Source organism: Perognathus longimembris, chromosome 6, assembly GCF_023159225.1.
Source record: "Perognathus longimembris pacificus isolate PPM17 chromosome 6, ASM2315922v1, whole genome shotgun sequence".
In the NCBI taxonomy this organism is placed as follows: Eukaryota; Metazoa; Chordata; class Mammalia; order Rodentia; family Heteromyidae; genus Perognathus; species Perognathus longimembris.
Genome location: NC_063166.1, coordinates 6812701 through 6832211, shown reverse-complemented (window position 1 = coordinate 6832211; position 19511 = coordinate 6812701). Strand labels below are relative to the sequence as shown.

General features: G+C 45.0%; 1 protein-coding gene and 1 long non-coding RNA gene across 2 annotated transcripts in view; one reads left to right on the top strand and one right to left on the bottom strand.

Annotated features, from left to right (window-relative positions):
- Nucleotides 1-19511, bottom strand: part of Xpo5 (exportin 5) — a 36363-nt gene that overhangs the window by 3262 nt on the left and 13590 nt on the right. The window contains exons 12-24 of the mRNA XM_048347700.1: nucleotides 18819-18909; nucleotides 13735-13863; nucleotides 12874-12992; nucleotides 11470-11625; nucleotides 9249-9290; nucleotides 8783-8872; nucleotides 7475-7674; nucleotides 6312-6411; nucleotides 5262-5443; nucleotides 4090-4190; nucleotides 2737-2833; nucleotides 1936-2072; nucleotides 456-553 (exon numbers count right to left, since the gene is read on the bottom strand). Coding sequence (XP_048203657.1) covers nucleotides 456-553; nucleotides 1936-2072; nucleotides 2737-2833; nucleotides 4090-4190; nucleotides 5262-5443; nucleotides 6312-6411; nucleotides 7475-7674; nucleotides 8783-8872; nucleotides 9249-9290; nucleotides 11470-11625; nucleotides 12874-12992; nucleotides 13735-13863; nucleotides 18819-18909 — 1542 coding nt within the window. The remainder of the gene's footprint in view (nucleotides 1-455; nucleotides 554-1935; nucleotides 2073-2736; nucleotides 2834-4089; nucleotides 4191-5261; nucleotides 5444-6311; nucleotides 6412-7474; nucleotides 7675-8782; nucleotides 8873-9248; nucleotides 9291-11469; nucleotides 11626-12873; nucleotides 12993-13734; nucleotides 13864-18818; nucleotides 18910-19511) is intronic.
- On the top strand, nucleotides 15180-18922 carry LOC125352553. Its single transcript, XR_007211183.1, has 2 exons — nucleotides 15180-15225; nucleotides 18764-18922. It is a non-coding gene; the product is annotated as an uncharacterized LOC125352553 (long non-coding RNA).

Genomic DNA, 19511 nt, shown 5'->3' with positions numbered 1-19511 from the left:
CATGTCCACATCTTTTGTTCAAGGCTGGCGCCTTACCACTTTGAGCCCCAACTCCACTCCTGGTTTTTGAGTGGTTAAATGGAGATAAGTGTCTCACGGGGACTTTTCTGCCCGGGCTGGCTTTTGAACTGTGATCCTCAGATTTCAGCCTCCTGAGTAGCTAGGATGACAGGCGTGAGCCACCAGTGCCCAGCCCCAGCCGACAACACTCTTAGAATTCTGAATCTCGGACCCTCTATCACTGCCCAGATGGTTCCCCTGCCTAACTGCTGAGCAGGGACACAGGCCCAGGAGAAGCATTTGCTTGAGTCTCCCGAGTGGCCTCCTCAGCAGGCAGGAGGTAAGGAACAAGCGGCATCTGAAGGTGCTTCCTGGGCAGGTGAATGCCTTCAGTTCCCCAAGGGGGCGGGATAAAAGGGCTCACAAGACTCAGGAATGGCGAAAGGGTCTCTTACCATGTGGAGGTAGGTGAAAAGAGGTCCAAGGATGGGAGGTACCAGGGCTTCATAGTGCTCTGGCGGACAGGAGAGCACAAGAGGCTTCACAAAGACCCGTGCTACAGTGGGTTAAGAAGTTTCAGCCAAGAGCACGCTGTGTTAATAGTTTAAATCCCAAACTGCGCTGAAACTCCATTCTATTTGCAGTTTGACTGTCCTTCCTACCAGGCTGCTCATTGTGGGCACTGGGCTGGAGAAAAGGAGGACACCCTTGTGGTGAGCTCACCCTCACCAGTTTCCTTACAGCTTCACACAAGACAACTTTACATAAGAGTCTGAAGTCAGGCACAGTGGCTTCTACTTGGGAGGCTGGGATGTGGCTAATCCACGAAGAAAGTCCACGGGACTCCATCTCCAAAAACAAAACAAAACAAAATCAAAAGTCTAGAGATGTGGCTCAAGTAGAAGAGCACTGGGAGAAAAAAGCCAGGTTAGCAGCATGGCTCACGTAGTGGAGGGACAGCTAAGCAGGCAAGTCCAGCAAGTGTGAGAACTCAAACTCTATAACTTGGGCAAAACAGTAACAACAAAACAATGAAAGTTTCCCCTAACAAAAACCCCTCTCCAGATGCAGCCCAAGCTACTGAGGGCCTGACGTAGAAGAACTGACGAAAGCCAGGAGTTGGGGCCAGCATGACCAACAAACCAAGATCCTATCTTGGGAGTGGGGGAGAAGAGAAGGTAGGAGGAGGTTGGTATGGTAGCTCCTGCCTGTAATCCAGTCTAGGCTATTCATAAACAAGCAGGGCATGGTGGCATGTGCCAGTAATCCAAGGCACTAGAGAGGTCTAGGTAGGAAGATCTGTCTAGGCTACATGGTAGAGACCTTGTGTCAATAAAATAAAAAATACCCTTCAAATTTTTAACCTTCCTGTCCTTCAATGAGGTTTTATAATAATCTTTTCTTTTTTCCAGTCCTAGGGCTTGAACTCTCAGGGTCTGAGCACTGTCCCTGGCTTCTTCTTGCTGAAAGACAGAGCTTAACCACTTGAGCCACAGTACCACTTCTGGCTTTTTCTATATATGTGGTGCTGAGAAATTGAACCCAGGGCTACATGTATACGAAGCAAGCACTCTACCACAAGGCCATATTCCCAGCCCAGATTCTAATATTCTTAGATATACAATCCCACCAGCTCCTTGAAGCTCTTCCTTCTCCCTCCAGTTCCTGTCCCTAGTTTTCTGACCCTCTGGGCTACCTAGGGATTTCTTTTTTATTTTTTTTGCCAGTCCTGGGGATTGGACTCAGGGCCTGAGCACTGTCCCTGGCTTCTTTTGCTCAAGGCTAGCATTCTACCACTTGAGCCACAGCGTCACTTCTGGCTTTTTCTATATATGTGGTGCTGAGGAATCGAACCCAGGGCTTCATGTATACGAGGCAAACACTCTTGCCACTAGGCCATGTCCCCAGCCCACCTAGGGGTTTCTGAAAGGATATGAAGCATGGGTCTGAGCCGGTAGTCGGGAATATTGTTCAGGTTGATGAAGGCTGAGCCGAGCAGCTGGGTTGCAAGGTCCTCCACGGTGTAGAAGTCTTGCTGCATGGAAGGGCCTGCCTTCCCCAGAATATGGAAACTGAAAAGCAAAAATCAATGGCAGTGACAAACCCCGTACCCTTTAATGCTGGCCCTGACTGCCCTAAGGAGTTCATTTCTGGTCTACAGTATGGTATTTTAGCTAGCAAAGCAATTGTATTTACACCTTAAGAGCACCTGAGCTTTGAAGAGCCAACTGCAACTTTTGACAGAATGGAGAAATTATTCTTTCTCTTCTACCCTGAACCCACCATCTGCTAAGACACAGGTTGCTAGCCAAGGTCCAGAGCACCCTTCACTAATGAGTAATACAAACTCACAAGGGAGGAGCCTATGAAATTGGCCTGAATACAACTGTGGGTATCTGGGGCCAAAGACTGGGTGTGTCAGCAGTGAGGGGTTGAGCAGAGAGGGGCCGAGTGAAGGCAGCCCCACACGCTGCCTGCTACCTGGTCTCAGCACGTCATGCAATGGAAGCGCAGACACACTGGGCACCAAGATGAAGTCAGAGCTAAGACTAGGAGCTTTAGGACAACTAGGAAGATACCAAGCCCAGGCAAATGGGCTTTGATTCAACACCAGCACGAATTTCTCTCCCAATTATTGCTCCGCCTTCTGTGTCCAAAAGAATTCCAGATCAAAGACTAATACCTAGCCATTCCTGTAAGTACATATGCCAGAAGAGGGCGTGGCTCCTTCCTTACCAGTTTTCATAAAGAGTGCTGAAGAAGCGCTGCATTCTTTCCAAGACTGTTTTGTAGACAGGATAGTCATTGAGTTCCAGGAGAGGCTGAGGTAATCCTACAGAGGAAGAGGTCAGGAGCACGCTGCTCTGCTGCCAGACACAGGGCATCAGGCAGGTGTAGGGGTGTGTGTACGTGTGTGTGTAACAAGATTTCACACTGGACCTGGATTTTCCTAGATGGAGTCTGTACCAAACAGAGTGACGTTGCAAAAAGATTTCTCCATGAAGTACCAGGACAGCTCCACCCCAACCCCAAGACATAGAAACCCTTTCTCAAGGAAAGTTATATGCAAAATCCCCATAGGGGCAACAGATCCAAATAAAATCCACTCACCTCAGTCTCACAAATGTCTTGGAAGATCATGAGACTTTTATATTTCTAATCAATCAGAAGCTAGGGGTGGGGGGTGGGGGAAGGACTGTTCTTTCATTCTAGTGTATCTCATGGACCGCCTATTTCTAAAGCAGGAGTTCCTGACTTAACTTGAAGAATGGAAAAGTGCATGTGTTGTGAAGTAATTACTTCCTATTATATTTATAGCAATCCATGTGTTGTTATTTATTTATTTATTTTTGCCAGTCCTGGGGCTTGAATTCAAGGACTGGGCACTGTCCCTGAACTTCTTTTGCTCAAGGTGAGTACTCTACCGCTTGAGCCACAGTGCCACTTCTGGCCTTTTCTATTTATGTGGTACTGAGGAATCGAACCCAAGGCTTCATGCATGCTAGGCAAGTGCTCTACCACTGAGCCACATTCCCAGCCCTGGAAGTTTTATTTTAACAGGTGTCTGCAACATAGACATTAAGTATAGTGGTGTCCAACACCATTTAGGGCTAGACACAGACATGAACAAAAAAGGCAAAGTAACAAACCGCTTCCTTTGTTTACAGCTGAGGAGTGCTCAGTGGGTAGCCTAGCCAAAGCTATACCCCATAGGCAGACACTATCACTGAACCCCGCCTCCATCCCTCCTGTATAAATTTTGGTTGTGTATATACACACCCTCATACACAAAGCAGGAAAGAATACCATTATTGTTCAGGTAAAAAACCATGGCTTCCTTAGAATCTAATGGTGCTAGCAGCTTGAAGGGAACACAAATGGGAGTTCTGGCTGCTAAGATAATGAATGAAATATGTACACGTGCTCTTGTAGGGCCAAAAGGAACTTCATAATCCATTTCTGAACCAACAGGCGGTACCACACAAGTACAATGTGACACAATCACAACAAAGCTGCTCCAGGAGCCTATGGAGAGGGAAAATCAACTTATAAGGAAATGTAACTTACAGGGAAAGTTGCATTTCTTACCTAATATGGCAGATTTTTCAGCTTCAAGCATATCTAGAGCCTTAGCAAAAGGCTCTGCCATTTTGGCTAACATTTCTGGCGCGTACAATGAGTTGTGGGTTCTGAAAGAAATAAGGATGCTATGTCAACGCTTCTCTCTGGTGACAAGGGTGGGAGTCAGTGATGCACACCCACCCAGACAGCTGGGCCCCAAGCATTCCTCCCAGCAGGTGTGGTCTTGGACAGCCATGCGAATGGAGGTGATTAACTATGCAGTGTAAACATCTTAAGGTACCTGGTGGCTCACGCCTGTCACCCTAGCTACTCAGGAGGCTGAGATCTGAGGATCAGGGTTAAAGCCAGCCAGGGCAGGGAAGGAAAGTCTGTGATACTCGTATCTCCATTTAACCACCAGAAAATTGTTAGTGGAGCAGTGGCTCAAGTAGTCAAACGCTAGCCTTGAACTGAAGAGCTCAGGGACAGTGCCCAGGCCCAGAGTTCAAGCTGCATGACCAACAACCAAAAAAAAGACAAGGCATATGAACACAGAGTGAATCCTAACACAGCAGGATAATACCACAGCAGTGTCTCTAAAAAGCAAAGTGTGTGTGTGTGGTCCTGGGGCTTGAACTCAGAGCATAGATGCTGTCCCTGAGCTTTTTAGTGCTCTATCAATTGAGCTACAGCTCCACTTGTTTTTTTCTTCCTGCATAATTGGACATAAGAGGCTAATGGACTTTCTTGCTCAGGCTGGCTTTGAACTGAAATCCTCACATCTCAACCTCTTGGATAGCTATGAGCCACCAGTACCCTGAGGGAGCTTCTAGTCTTAAAGAAGACCTCCCCCCCCCACCCACTGGGAAGAATGAAGACCTATTCCTTCATTACTACTACAATGATAAAACATGTAAACAGATGAAACTTTTGAGATTAAGATGAAAAAAATAATAAAAAAAAGAATAGACTGGGTTGGGAATGTGGTTTAGCAGTAGAGTGTTTTTCTAGCATGCATGAAACCCTGAGTTCGATTCCTCAGCACCACATAAACAGAAAAAGCTGGAAGTGACGCTGTGGCTAGCCTTGAGCAAAAAAAAAATGAGGGACAGTACTCCGGCCCTGAGTTCAAGCCCCAAGACTGGCAACAAAAACAAAACAAAACAAAAAGAACAGACCAAAACCTTATTATGACTTACCTTACAAGGGCAAGCAGATTGTCTAGAAGTTTTAGAATCTGCTCTGTGCAGGGGTTGCGGAAGATTGGATTGCCACTTGGGGTATAACCCACCACAAATCCCCCAGCTTTGGCCTCTTCTAGATCGGCAGGCCAGCAAGTTCGTTTTATAACACCCAAAATACTGTAGACACAAAAGCTCATCTGTAGAAAAGCAACATTGAAACCAATGTAAATGTGAAAGAGAAACAAAAGACCAAGGTGCTGTTAAACTTATCCAGTGCTACAGTACAAGTGCTGCAGAGGCCAGAGGTGAGGAAAGATCCTTCTGTGTCTCCCACCCCCACCCGATCCTGTCCCTTCCTTTAAGGTAAAGTTTAACGGGGGCGGGGTCCGCTCAGTCATCTGCAGGACCAATATAGTTTTAGAAGTTTTCCTTCGTTAGGATGTCTTTCCAGGGGTTTAGTGACCCTCCCACAGGATTGTAGTTAGAAGGAGACTTAGACATGCTCTAAGACAGTACTTTCATTGCCATTATTTTACTTTGTTTCCAAGCTAACCCTGTGCCTTCCAGCTTGGACTTGGGCAGCTTTTGCCCTAATCCCTTCACCATAGCTCTCAACCAACCTACTATAACTTGCCAGCTTACTGAATGTAGCTTTTGCCATAATGGAGCCAGGAACAATTTGAACAGCAAAGCACTAAAAAACCTCAGGTATGCAAGCTTGGCCATCTCTTAGGACTTGACATGCCAGAGAGCAATAGCAGGGAGGACTCACCCTGCTGGCCAAGTTCTCACCTACTTCCTCATTACACCTTCAGTCTTCAGATCTACTTAGAGATCCTTGAAGCCAAAATAATGACTTCATAGAAAAGACCATCTGCTCTGCTGTGGGAACTAACTCAAGAATTCAGGACTAAAGAAGAAAAGAAAGGAGAAGCTTAGGGCAGTTGGAGACTCCAGGATTCTCACCAGTATAGACAAAACAAACCTAAGAGCAACTTGACAATGGCAGCATCCTACACTTCTACCCGGGGCCAATGCAGCTTCCCATCCCCACAGGAGGCTTACTCGCGCTCGGTTCAAGCCACAGGGATCCTCCTGGGCTGGGTCGCAGCTTTTCAGATCTGCACCCACGTAGGCAATGAAAGCATCAACATCCAACAGTGCTCTAGAGGGAAGAAGGGAAAAGACAAGTTACAGCAGGAGATGTACACACGTACACACACACACACACACACACACACACACACACACACGTATGTATATATATTGCCAGTGTCGGGGCTTGGGAACCAGGGCCTGAGCACTGTCCCTGGCTTGTTTTTGCTCAAGGCTAGCAGTCTACCACTTGAGACACAGCGCCACTTCTGGTACTGAAGAATCGAACCCAGGGAGGGCTTCATGTATATGAGGCAAGCACTCTACCACTAGGCCATATTCCCAGCCCCAGCAGGATATTTTAAGTAGACAATTTCTCTTGTAAAACCTAATAGAAAGACTATTTATTTGGCTTCAAAGAGGAGTTTTTACAGTGAGATGAACTTAATGGTTATCAATTGTCCTTGGAAAGTTTAAATTTCCTTTTACACTTCCAAATATCCCCTCAGGAGCACCTCATGAATACGTATTTGAAAATGCAAAAAAAATGCTTTGCCACATGGATAAAGGCAGGCTCTGTGTGGCAGTTACTTTGGCCCCTACTGGCCATTCTGCAGTTCTCCAAAGGTGCTGGTACTGTGCTAAGACCCAAAGCAAGCTGGGCGCTGGTGGCTCACACCTATACTACTACTTCCTCAAGAGGCTGAGATCTGAGGATCATGGCCCAAAGCCAGCCTGAACAAGAAAGTCCATGAGACTCTTACCTCAATTAACTACCAGAAAACTGGAAGTGGAGCTGTGGCTCAAAGCGGTAGAGCACTAGCCTTGAACATAAAAGTTCAGGAACAGCAGCCAGGTCTTGAGTTCAAACCCCATGACCACCACCCCCCCCCATAGCCTTTGTGACAGTGCTGGCTGTCTCTCTTCCTACCTGTTCTGCCATGCCTCTCTCTACCAGGCAAGGCAGTAGTTTTCGAGATTAGATTACAAAGGGCCTAGAAAGAACTTCAGATTCCACTGATAGTGCCATTATACCCCAATATCCTTCCAGAACCCACCCCCCAACCTGGGGCTCTCAGAGCAGAAAGGGTGTTCAACTGCAAAGAGACTGTGGGGAGAATTGTCTCTTCTACCTTCGCATTTCCTCCGAAAGCCAGATACTGGCCACGGGTGCCATCAGCTCCTCTAGGAACAACTTCTGCCGCTCGTAGTTCTTGAACTGGTTGCTGATGAGAACCAGGGCTTCCATGAGGGCGCACTTCTCCATCTGGGTCAGGAGGAGCTCATTGGAGAGCAGTTGCTTCACATGGTTATAAAGCATGTCAAAATTGGGCTGCAGGTCACAAACAAAAAGGAAGCAGGCAAATAACTCATTTCCAGAAAGAGATGGGCCACTCAAAGAAAGAAGATCAAGATGGGTTTCGTTTTGTTTTTAAATTTAAATAATGTTCTTTTGCCTGAATAGCAAGGCAATTAAGCACAAGACAGTTCTGGTCTTAAATGTGGATAAATCACTTTCCTACCCAAGTAGTAAAACAATTTGACTCTTCCACCTCAACTTCACAGTCCCCTTACAAAGATCAGCTATACAGGGAGACAATGGCTATGTCCTCAGAGAAATTTCTGATTCATTCGTTACTTAGAATAATGCTAAATTTTTACAGAAAATTTCCTCTCCCTCAAAAAAGGGTTGAGATTTACATCTGGCTTTTCTCAAAATTAGGAACATCATTCGGGAGGAATAATTAAGGACATCACATAATTGGATGAACAGAGTTGAAACATTGTTGGCAACTATGAAAATATAAAAGGAAACCTGTTGAAATTGTTTGGAAAAGAGGGGAAGGGAGAGGGAGAGCAATTAATGTGTGAAGTTGATTGGAATACACTGTAAACATGTATGGAAACACTTTTAACTCCTTTGTCTATAACTAATTTAGGCTAATTTAAAGAGACCTGGAATGGGGCTGGGAATATGGCCTAGTGGTAAAGTGCTCGCCTCGTATACATGAAGCCCTGGGTTCGATTCCTTAGTACCATATATGTAAAGAAAGCTGGAAGTAGCGCTATGGCTCAAGTGGTAGAGTGCTAGCCTTGAGCAAAAAGAAGCCAGGGACAGTGCTCAGGCTGAGTTCAAGCGCCAGGACTGGCAAAAAAAAAAAAGTTCTGAAGTGATAGGAATAAACAGAGAATCTTTTTTTGTTTTGTTTTGTTTAATGCAGTGCTGGGAATTGTACCCAGGACTTTATATATACTAGGCAAGCACTCTACTACTTGCATTAAAAAAAACAACACAACAATCTAGAGAGAAGAACGCATGATACAAGATGGCTTATTGTGAGAAAAATATGGCTCGTTTTTCCCTTTTTGTGAGTTTTCTCTTCACGAGGGCCATATTGTAGAGGCTTCAGTGGTGACTCAGCTGCGGCCCAGAAACTTACCAGCACGAGCTCAGGGTAGTCACGACACATCTTGATGATGGAGGAACAAGCATGTCTTCTCACGTTCCTCACTGCCCGGGTTCTGGGGGCCTGGGAAGAGACGCTCAATGACCAGAGCCACTTTTAACAACACGTGGCTCTGTCAGAGGCAATTACAATGAATTCTTGCAATTTTAAGAATATAATGGCATTAAGAATATAATGATATTTACAGTCATCGTGAGTGACACGTGTTCACATTTGCCCTAGCTACCTTACTACCATACCCATTTCCACTCACACAGAAATCCAGACAATGTACTACTGTTGCCAAATTAGTCACAAGTGTTCAGTTAACAGTCTTAGCCAGGAAGAGTCCACACCTATGATCCCAGCACTCAAGGGGCTGAGGCAGAAGGACCATAAGTTCCATACCAGCCTGGGATAGAGATCTCATCTCAACAATGAAAAAAGTTAGTGAACTTACCTTGTTTTCTTCAACGGTTTCAAAAGTGACAGATGAAAATAGCTGAAGAGAAAAAAAGTAAAAAAAGTCACTTCATCTGGTTTTAAATTGTAACTATGAACAAATCCCAAGAAGATTCATACTAACAATCCAGTTTCTTAAAAAAGTGCTTTTCTTTGGTATTGCCAACTTTCAGATGTCCATTTATCTCAAATATGTCTATGAGAGGCTGGAGGCTAACAACTGTATCATTAAAATATTCTTTGGCCAGGGCACTGGGGGCTCATGCCTGTAATCCTACCTAGCTACTCCGGAGACTGAGCTCTAGGATCGTGGGCAGAACAGTCTGTGAGACTCTTATCTCTACTTAACCACCAGAAAAGTGGAAGTAAAGCTGTGGCTTGAAGTGACAGAGTGCTAGCCTTGAGCAAAAGAGCTCAGGGACAGGGCCTACACCCTGAGTATAAAACCCACAATCCAGGAAAAGAAAATACAAATAATAAATACATAAATTGAAGTTGTGAAGTCAAAGGTCATGGAGTTTTATATCAACCTATTCTGCCACCCAGACAGCTCAGCTATGTAGTAACACATCTCTTCTCTACATTCCATCAAAAGTTGGAATGATTTGGGCTGGAGGTATGGCCGAAGTCATAGAGCACCTGCCTAGCCAAATGCCCTGAGTCCACCAACCCCAGTATCACCCCTCCCGCTCCCTGCCCATTCTGGGTCTATTGTAGAACTTCCCACTTATTCTATACTCAAAGAAGTATAATATAAGTACAACTGCTTCTTTGGCCTCTGTGATGGAATTAATAAACTGGGCTGAAGGTCAATTAAGAAACCCACTGAGAGGGCTGGGAATATGGCCTAGTGGCAAGTGCTTGCCTCCTATACATGAAGCTCTCGGTTCGATTCCCCAGCACCACATATATGGAAAATGGCCAGAAGGGGCGCTGTGGCTCAGGTGGCGGAGTGCTAGCCTTGAGCGGGAAGAAGCCAGGGACAGTGCTTAGGCCCTGAGTCCAAGGCCCAGGACTGGCAAAAAAAAAAAAGAAAAAAAAAAAAAAAGAAACCCACTGAGCATCCTCCAACTCTGAGAGAGTTTCTGTTGCAGTAAATAACTCCACTTAAGTCCTGGTCTGCGTGTAACACACTACCTGGTTTATTTCCTAGCATCCTTTTCTTCTTTGGGGCTTTTTATCCTTTATGCTCCTCCTTGGGCAATGGTGACCCCTATGGTTCTTTGCTTGACTCACACTCATCCCCTTCTTCTGTATTCACATTCTCTTTGTTGGAACTTCTTTTGTTTTGCCAGTCCTGGGGCTTGAACTCAGGGCCTGGGCTCTGTTCCTGAGCCCCTTTGTGCCCAAGGCTAGAGCTCTTCCACTTAAGCCACAGTACCGCTTCCAGCCTTTTCTGCTTATATGGAATTGAACTCAGAGCTTCGTGCATGCTAGGCAAGTGCTCTGCCTCTAAGCTACATTCCGAGCCCCTCGATAGTCTTGGGACTTCTATGATAATGATGATGCCCCTCTATAGTCTTGAGACTTCTATGATGACGACGACGACGACATCTCATTGCTTTCTGGAGTTTAGACTTTCAAATTCAACCCCACTTATTAAGATGTCTCCACCTTACATGCTCTTGTTTACTTTCAACATAAGATTCTAAAATAGCTCTCTCTTTCTTACTCCTGTTCTCCCTCCTGATTTGTCATTCCCCCTCAGATGGTAGCTCTACTGCTACCAATTCACTGAACCAGAAACCTGAAAACTATACTATTCCTCTGTCACAAATACCTCCTAATCTGATAGTTCACTCCCACTCTCTTACTCTCCCTTAGTATTCTTTTCTGTTTCTCAGTATCTGAGTCTAGTCATTGTATTGCCACTCAGGTTCAACGTCCGTTCATGTGCGTTTTCCTACATTGATTCCAAAGGGTAAGGTACTAGCATGGTTATTCTCATAGTAAGCACTCAGTACATACTGAGTAAACAATGGCTCTCTTTTAGTTTGCCTCCTATACCTAAAAAAAAAATTACAAAATCTAGAGCTAGGCATAGTAACATATTCCTGTAATCCCAGTATTTGAGAGACTGAGGCAGGAGGATCAGAAGTCTGAAGCCAGCCTGGGCTATATAGTAAGACTATCTCAACCCCCTCCACTTCTTTCCTCCCCCAAATTAAAAACAATTAGCTCAGAAATGTCAAAATAAAATCTACTAAGGAGGACTTTACCTTTGAGAAGACCTGGGGTAGGAACTCCGGTTTGTAAGTGACAAATGGGAAGAGTGCTGAGACATTAGTGAGGACGCAGGACAGGATGAGCGGGTCCTTCACGTCAAAGTTCAGGACCATGTGCAAGAGCTCTATGCCATCACTGACAGGAATCCCCTGGAAAGCAGACGTGAAAAGGAGGCCGACATGGCTACCACACCCAGAGACAACCACGTTGGCTCTATTTCCCTTAACTACAGTAACACAATTACTTATGATTTCATATACTGCTTGTCAACTCTTAATTCCAAGCATTACTTTAGCCCCTAAATGGTGCTACCATAGCCCTATCAGGATGATGCACTTCCTGCCACTACTAGCAAGTAAGGGTTCCGATTCCTCAGCACCACATAAACAGAAAAACTGGAAGTGGCGCTGTGGCTCAAGTGGCAGAGTGCTAGCCTTGAGCAAAAGAAGCTCAGGGACAGTGCCCAGGCCCTGAATTCAAGCCTCAAGACTGGCCAAAAATAAAATCTATAAATGCCACTTAACCTGTACAATATCCAACTTAGAAAAATGCAGACTCCAGATAGAATTTCTAACCTGCATTTTGGGAGGAACTCAGAATACTTTCATTTCAAAATATAGTGAATCAATATAAAGTAGATGAGCCAGGTGCCGGTGGCTCACACCTATAATCCTAGCTTCTCAGAAGGTTGAGATGCGAGGACTGCACTGCAGTTCAACACTAGCTGGGTAAGAAAGTCCCTGAGACTGTTATCTCCAGTTAATCACAGAGAAAGCTGGAAGTGGCAACGTAGCTGAAGAGGTGCAGTGCTAGCCTTGAGGAAAAGTTCCAGATTGCACCCTGACCCAGAGTTCAAGTCCCAGGACAGGCAAAAAAAAAAAAAGCAGATGAGATTCATCACTGATATTATTTGTTAATGTACCTTTTGTGAGGACTTATCTGCAGGAGACTTTACAGTACAGATCCTTTTCACAACTTACCTAGAATACACCAAGAAGCAGTTACCCTGAAACTGCAACTTAATTATCTTAAATTCGTCATTACTCACGGAAAGGGACATCATCAAGCCACATGCATATGCTAGTCCACCGGCCATACTGAAAAGGATACTTTATAACAATCTTCTCAAGATTATCCAACTGCAAATCACCATCAGTGTTTCTCTACAAGGTATCTTAAGAGAGGCTGTGTGCTTTCAAACTTAACTTGACATGCCCTTAAAATGGACGCTAAATGATATAGGTAACAGAGTCAGAGATTTCTTTATTTGGTTGAATTTGAGGATGGTATCTAACCTCTCTGTTTCCTCTTCTGTAAGATGAACATTTTTTTTTTGCATTCCCTGCATCACCTTATAAGGGATCAAAATTATTAGAGTCAACATTAAAAATACTTACTTCTTTGTCTACTGTTCTGAACATCTGGTTAATCACACTCTCCAGAAAAAAGGTCATAGCTTCCCACTGCACAAATGAAGGTGAGAAGATGGAGCAAAGGCTTCCCTCTCCAATTCCAGCTAGAGAAGAGGCATTTGAAACAGACCAAATACTTATTAGCATGGTAGGACAACAGATGACAGAGACAGTGGGGTCACACCTAGAAGAAGACCACCTGGTCATTTGAGAGTTGGTTAAACTTAGGCAAAGGTCAAGCACTGGTGGCGCCTAGCTACTCAGGAGGCTGGATCATGATTCAAAGCAAGCCCAGGCAGGAAAATCCGTCAGACTTTTATTTCTAATTAACTATCAAAAAGCCAACAGCACAACTGTGGTTCAAGTGGGAGATGCTAGCCTTGAGCAAAAAAGCTCACAGACAGTGCTCAGGTTTTGAGTTCAAGCCCCAAGATCCCCATCCCTCAAGTAGTCAAAGAGTATAGGGGAAATTAACTGGGCAATGCATTTGGGGAGAGGGGAGTTAATAAGATTTTAAGTGGGATTTCACAAAGGCTCTGAATTTAGGAGTACTACTATATGCAAACACTTGCTGGAAAAGTTTTCAAAAGTTAAGTGCAATTTGTTTAATGGTCCCTGAACAAAGCAGGAAAATCAACAACTGGCTGATTTTGTTAGAACAGAAAAAGAATTCCAAATCTGACAGGGATACTTTTATGCTAATTTAAACGAATTTGCAAAAGAAAATACTTAGTCGCTAGGGTGCAGTGTGATGCAGTAATAAAGCTATTTAACAGCACTAGCATACTGTCTGACAGCTACACTATTTTGATACAACAGTAATGTTCAGTAATAAACAACACTTACAGTTCATGGACCCAGATTCAGCAGAAGTTGAAAGCTGGTACTTCAGCCACTCCCCCGCCATCTGGAAGCTGGTTTTGGGATCCAAACGACAGGCCAACCTCATCACCTCTCCTTGCTGGGCTCGAGAAGCTGCCAAAGGAAGGACATAAATGGACAACCGGCACATGTTAAGTTCCATCCAAAGGGGAAAATGTTAAAAAAAACACAAAACTGTCTTGCAGGCTTATGTTTGGAATCCAACAATTGTTCAATATAGGTTTCTTGAGTTATTAAATCCAGAACATTTCAGTTAAAGAAAAAAAAATTTTGTGCTGGTCCTGGGGCTTTTGATTCTGGGCCTGCGCACTGACCCTGGGCTCCTTCTGCTCAAGACTAGTGTTGTACCAATTGGGCCACAGTGCCACTTCTGGCTTTTTTTTTGTGATTGACTGGAGATAAAGAGTCTCATGGACTTTCCTGCCTGGGCTGGCTTCCAATCATAATCCTCAGATTTCAGACTTTTGGTAGCTAAGACTATAGGCATGAGCTACCCATGCCTGGCAAGAGAATTTTTTTTTTTTTTTTAACAGAGCTGGGGATCAAACCTAGCACCTTGTATATTAGATAAGCACTCTGACCCCGAGCTAGATCCCTAGACCAAAAAATTTCAAAAATAATTATCTTTAGAAGTTATCTTACCAGCTGGGGATATGGCCTAGTGGCAAGAGCGCTTGCCTCGTGTACATGAAGCCCTGGGTTCAATTCCCCAGCACCACATATACAGAAAATGGCCAGAAGTGGCGCTGTGGCTCAAGTGGCAGAGTGCTAGCCTTGAGCAAAGAGAAGCCAGGGACAGTGCTCAGGCCCTGAGTCCAAGCCCCAGGACTGGCAAAAAAAAAAAAGTTATCTTACCAGCTAGATCAAACTAAACAGTCTTCCCTTTCTTTCTATGGAAATTATAAGGAATTGGATTGGAACAGGTAATGGTACGGCCGCTATGGAAACAGCCTGGCAGTCCCTCAATGCTAAGCGTGGAATTGCCAAATTTATCTTAACTGCTATTACATACCCCAAAAAAACAAGAACACATTTATACAAACACATGTAAACCAATAGTCACAGTGGCATTATTCATAAAAGTAAAAAAGAATCACTAAAGATATCTATGAACTGATAGAAGAAACAAAGTACTTACACGTGCTACAATATGGATACATTAAAAAACAACTATGCTACAAGAAAGCAGTCAGGAAACACCACATCCTTTATAAATCCATTTACATGAAATGTATCTTATGTATGTTCTCTACCCTTTGCAACAGTGTCCACAGACTGTGCCGGAGGTGGAAGAGGGAGTGGACTGCCTGGAATGTGACCCACCGCCCCCCTGCAATGGGAAGCCAGAGCCTAAGCAGGATACTGTACAGATTTGGGGATCACTAATACAAGTCCCAAGTGCGCACAGATTTGGGGATCGCTAATACAAGTCCCGAGTGCGCACCATGATCCATAGTAGTGAGGTGCCAGACTTTGAAGTCAGGCCCCACCACGTGAACCCCATTTTAGAATCGAACCCCGAGCCAATCAGATTTGTACCTGTGTTCTAATCTTGCTTGCACAGCTGATGGTTGTAACCTTGTTCTTTGCCTTTATAAGCCCTGTGTAATCACAGCTTGGGGCTTCCTCCTAACCTCCGCTGTGTCGATGGGTAGGACGAGGCCCGAGCTGGCAGCTCGTTAAATAAACCCTTGCCTTGCTTTTGCATTTCGGAGTGTCTGAATCTCGGTGGTCTTCTAGGGGGTGGTCTTGCAACTTGGCACAACATTTGGGATTTCGTCCGGGATAGCCCCAGAGACCCCGAGATCCCAGACTCCGAAGGTAAGAAAACAGCGCTGTTCATTTGTCTTGTCCTGTAATTTGTCTGTCTGTTTTGCTTTTGCTTATACTTGTAGGGCGCGAGTCAGTTTGGTTTTTGGCCGGAACTGACCAGGAGGGCCTCCTAAACGAGACTCAACCCGCCCACCTTGTACTTGGGTCTGCTCCTTCTGCTTATCTGGCAGGAGGTTGTGGGCCAACTTGGGTCCACTCCTCCTGTACCCTGGCAGGAGGTTGTGGGCCAACTTGGGAGATCTCCAACGCGTAACTCGGGTCCACTCCTTCTGCACCCTTGCAGGAGGTTGTGGGCCAACGCGGGTCCACTCCTTCTTGCAGGAGGTTGTGGGCCAACTCGGGTCCATTCCTTCTGCACCCTTGTAGGAGGTTGTGGGCCAGCTTGGGAGATCTCCAACTCGTAGCTTTTCTTGTTCTCAGGCCTGTGTGTTTTCCTCCTTTTGTATTAATTGTTTTGTTTTTTGTAGCCTTTTGGACTGAACATCTGATCAGAGCTATGGATAACGTTCTATCTTGAGGACCTCCATCTAGCCCCCTAGACTTGATCCTAGCTCACTGGAGGGAGGTTAAGGAGATAGCTCATTTTTGTGTGTTTCTTTCTTGCACTGTGCCTGACTGACAAATGGATGATGGGGAACGTTCCTTCCACTCCCCTGGACTTGACTTTGGCTCACCGGAGGGATGTGCAGGTGACAGCCCACTATCAGTCAATCAGTGAGAATGTCCGCAAAAAAAAAAACTCTGGGGGACCCCCACCCAGCCTTCTTAAGCAGAAAATTGTTTGGTGCGCTAAGATGTTTTACTAAGACTAAAAATGTTTTACTAAAACTATCAAGCCCTGGAAAATGAGGCTGGAGAATGCTAAAATCATTTGCTAAAGGTTTTTGTCTTAAAATGTACGGCCGGGGCTGGGGATATAGCCTAGTGGCAAGAGTGCCTGCCTCGGATACACGAGACCCTAGGTTCGATTCCCCAGCACCACATATACAGAAAACGGCCAGAAGCGGCGCTGTGGCTCAAGTGGCAGAGTGCTAGCCTTGAGCAAGAAGAAGCCAGGGACAGTGCTCAGGCCCTGAGTCCAAGGCCCAGGACTGGCCAAAAAAAAAAAAAAAAAAAAAAAAAATGTACGGCCGATGCTTATTCAGCGCGCTTTAAGATCTTTTGAAAATGTATGTGTGTGTGCATGTGTGAGTGTGAACATGTTCAAGACTGCAGTATGATGCAAAACTAAGTTTAAATTCAAAGGTCTTCATGCCATGCAGTAACTGGGACTGAAGAAAAAAAAAAAAAGGCTCTTTTGAAACAAGCAGCCCAAAAGCAAAGGGCGGCACCTGGTTTCAGATTGCCTGTGAGCTTCAGTTTTTCCGATGCAGATAAAAGCTAAAGTGTTGTGTTAGTGTTAAAAAGGCTTTGGAAATCAAGAATACATTTCTAGATAAGAAATTTGGAAGTAAAATTGTCCTAAATAATTATTGCAAAGTGAGAAAAGGAGAATTATGGCTACCAAAATGTTTAATTGCCATTCCAGCTTCTTTGTAGGTTTTTTGTAACAGTTTCCAGCAGGCCCACAGAGAAGCACAGGTGATTCCTACAAGTTTGTCAAGATCTAATACTGACCCTTAATAAGTTCCAGGTAAGAGAGCATGCTTAAAAACTACTACTGTGTGGACCACCTTGTTGCTTATAATTGGAGTAAAGTGGCCCCTTATAAGACTCATTGATCTGAAATCTGCGGTTCGAAGCCAGCCCGGGCAAAGAAAGGTCCCTGTGAGAGACTTGTCTCTAATCAGCCAGCAGAGTGCTGGGAACGGAGTTGTGTGGAGCTCAAAGTGGTAGGGTGCTAGCCTTGAGCTGGAGAGCTGAGGGACAGCGCTCAGGCCCTGAGTCCAAGTCAGTGGAAAGTCACTCCTCCTGGGACAAAAGTGATGGAGCATCCAGAGGCAGTAAGCCACTGCTTGGATGGCAGAGATGGTGTCAGATCCTAGAGTCACTACTGTTGGCCTTTCAAAAGTTAAAGCTGGGAAGTCCTAGAAGAATAGTTCATAAGCATGCCTTTCCAGTGCCCATGTCTGTCTACTGGGCAGGAATTTGCCAGTCATATGTGATAGTGGTTGGTAAGGGTAAGTTTGTTAAATGAGAGGATAGATTAAAATCTCACCCCCTGCATTTACTCAAAGCCCTGACTGGCAGTAAGAATTTTAAGTTGATACATCTGTTTAGGAAAGAAAGCTTGTAGACCTGAGATTGTGTTGTGTCCTTATTGAGATCTGTTAAAGGCCTGTCAGCTTGCCAATGCCCCCAATCAACAGATTAACCACGGTGGAGGGGACCCTGGACGGCATCGCCACTTGGGTTCATTGCTTCCACGCCAGGCCAGCTGACCCCTTTGCCCTGGATGATAACTACCATGATGGAACATGGGAGGTCTCCAAGCAGCCAGCTGGGCCGCTTTGCCTTCGCCTCAAGAAAAGAAAGTTAGACTGAATATTGTTATAATTTTCTTTTTGCCTTCTTTCCTTACTACCCTGGCTGGTGTTAATGTTATTTTGGCAGCTCACTCCCAAGTGAGGTGAATCCTGCAGTCCCTTGTTAAAGTAGACTAGGGTTATAGGTTCCTGGCTGGGTGAGGTCAACGCCCCTGAGTCAGCCTGAAGAAGTTACAGAAGATGGATGATCTTCACCCATCAGCCCCCCTTTAAAACCGAGGGACCAGAGTTATTTTCGGATACTACTTTTGGCCCTACTGGCCCATGCCTTACCTCTATATCATCCCCTAGACATGCAAGCCATTGAAATGGACAGAATGGAGCCATGATTGGCTCCCAAGGTACCAAAAAGAAAAAGGGGGAAATGAGGTGCCAGACTTTGAAGTCAGGCCCCACCACGTGAATCCCATTTTAGAATCGAACCCTGAGCCAATGAGATTTGTACCTGTGTTCTAATCTTGCTTGCACAGCTGATTGTTGTAACCTTGTTCTTTGCCTTTATAAGCCCTGTGTAATCACAGCTCGGGGCGTCCTCCTAACCTCCGCTGTGTCGGTGGGTAGGACGAGGCCCGAGTTGGCAGCTCGTTAAATAAAGCCTTGCCTTGCTTTTGCATTTCGGAGTGTCTGAATCTCGGTGGTCTTCTAGGGGGTGGTCTTGCGACTTGGCACAACAGTAGCAGATGGCATGCTATCAGTACTGGGAGAAAGTCTCAGGCCAATGTCACTTACAGTTAAAGAAAGCATTGAAGTCCTCGTCACTATCAAAATCAAAGCGAGAATATTCACAGCTGGGATTATCTGTCTTGGAAGGAAAGCCCATCTGGAAAGAAAAAGATTAAATCAGTCTTGGTTATGGGTAAGATTCAAAGTTCAAGTACTTTGCAATTTATTTTTAAAGAATTAAGGTTCATTCAGGATATTTTGTGACTGCTCTAATCTAGCCCAAACCCAGTTTGTCCATGCAGTGTTCCTCAGAGTAACAGGTAACGAAGTGCTTTCAGCTGAGGCTCTCTCCCAAGTTCCTGAGGAGGAATTACATTCTGAAATTTAGGAAGGGCCTGTGAGTGTCAAGGTATCCAAGACAACATGATAATTTAGCACACAATAAGAAAAAAAAAAAAAAGAACTTACAACTAGTTGTATTCTATATACATGTAGAATTCTTTATGCTTTGTTTTTAAAAAAGTACTGATGATGTGCTGAAAGCATGGCTCAGGGGTAGAGCTCCTGCCTTGAGTTCAGGCCCTCATACATGGAGAAAAGCTCTGAAGACCCTGACAGAGCCTGTGCTAGGCGAAGTCCAAATTCTTTGTTGTTGTTGTTGTTGCCTGAGGCTTGGACTCAGGGCCGGAGCACTGTCCCTAGCTTTTTTTTTTTTTTTTTTTGCTCAAGGCTAGCACTCTGCCACTTGAGCCACAGAGC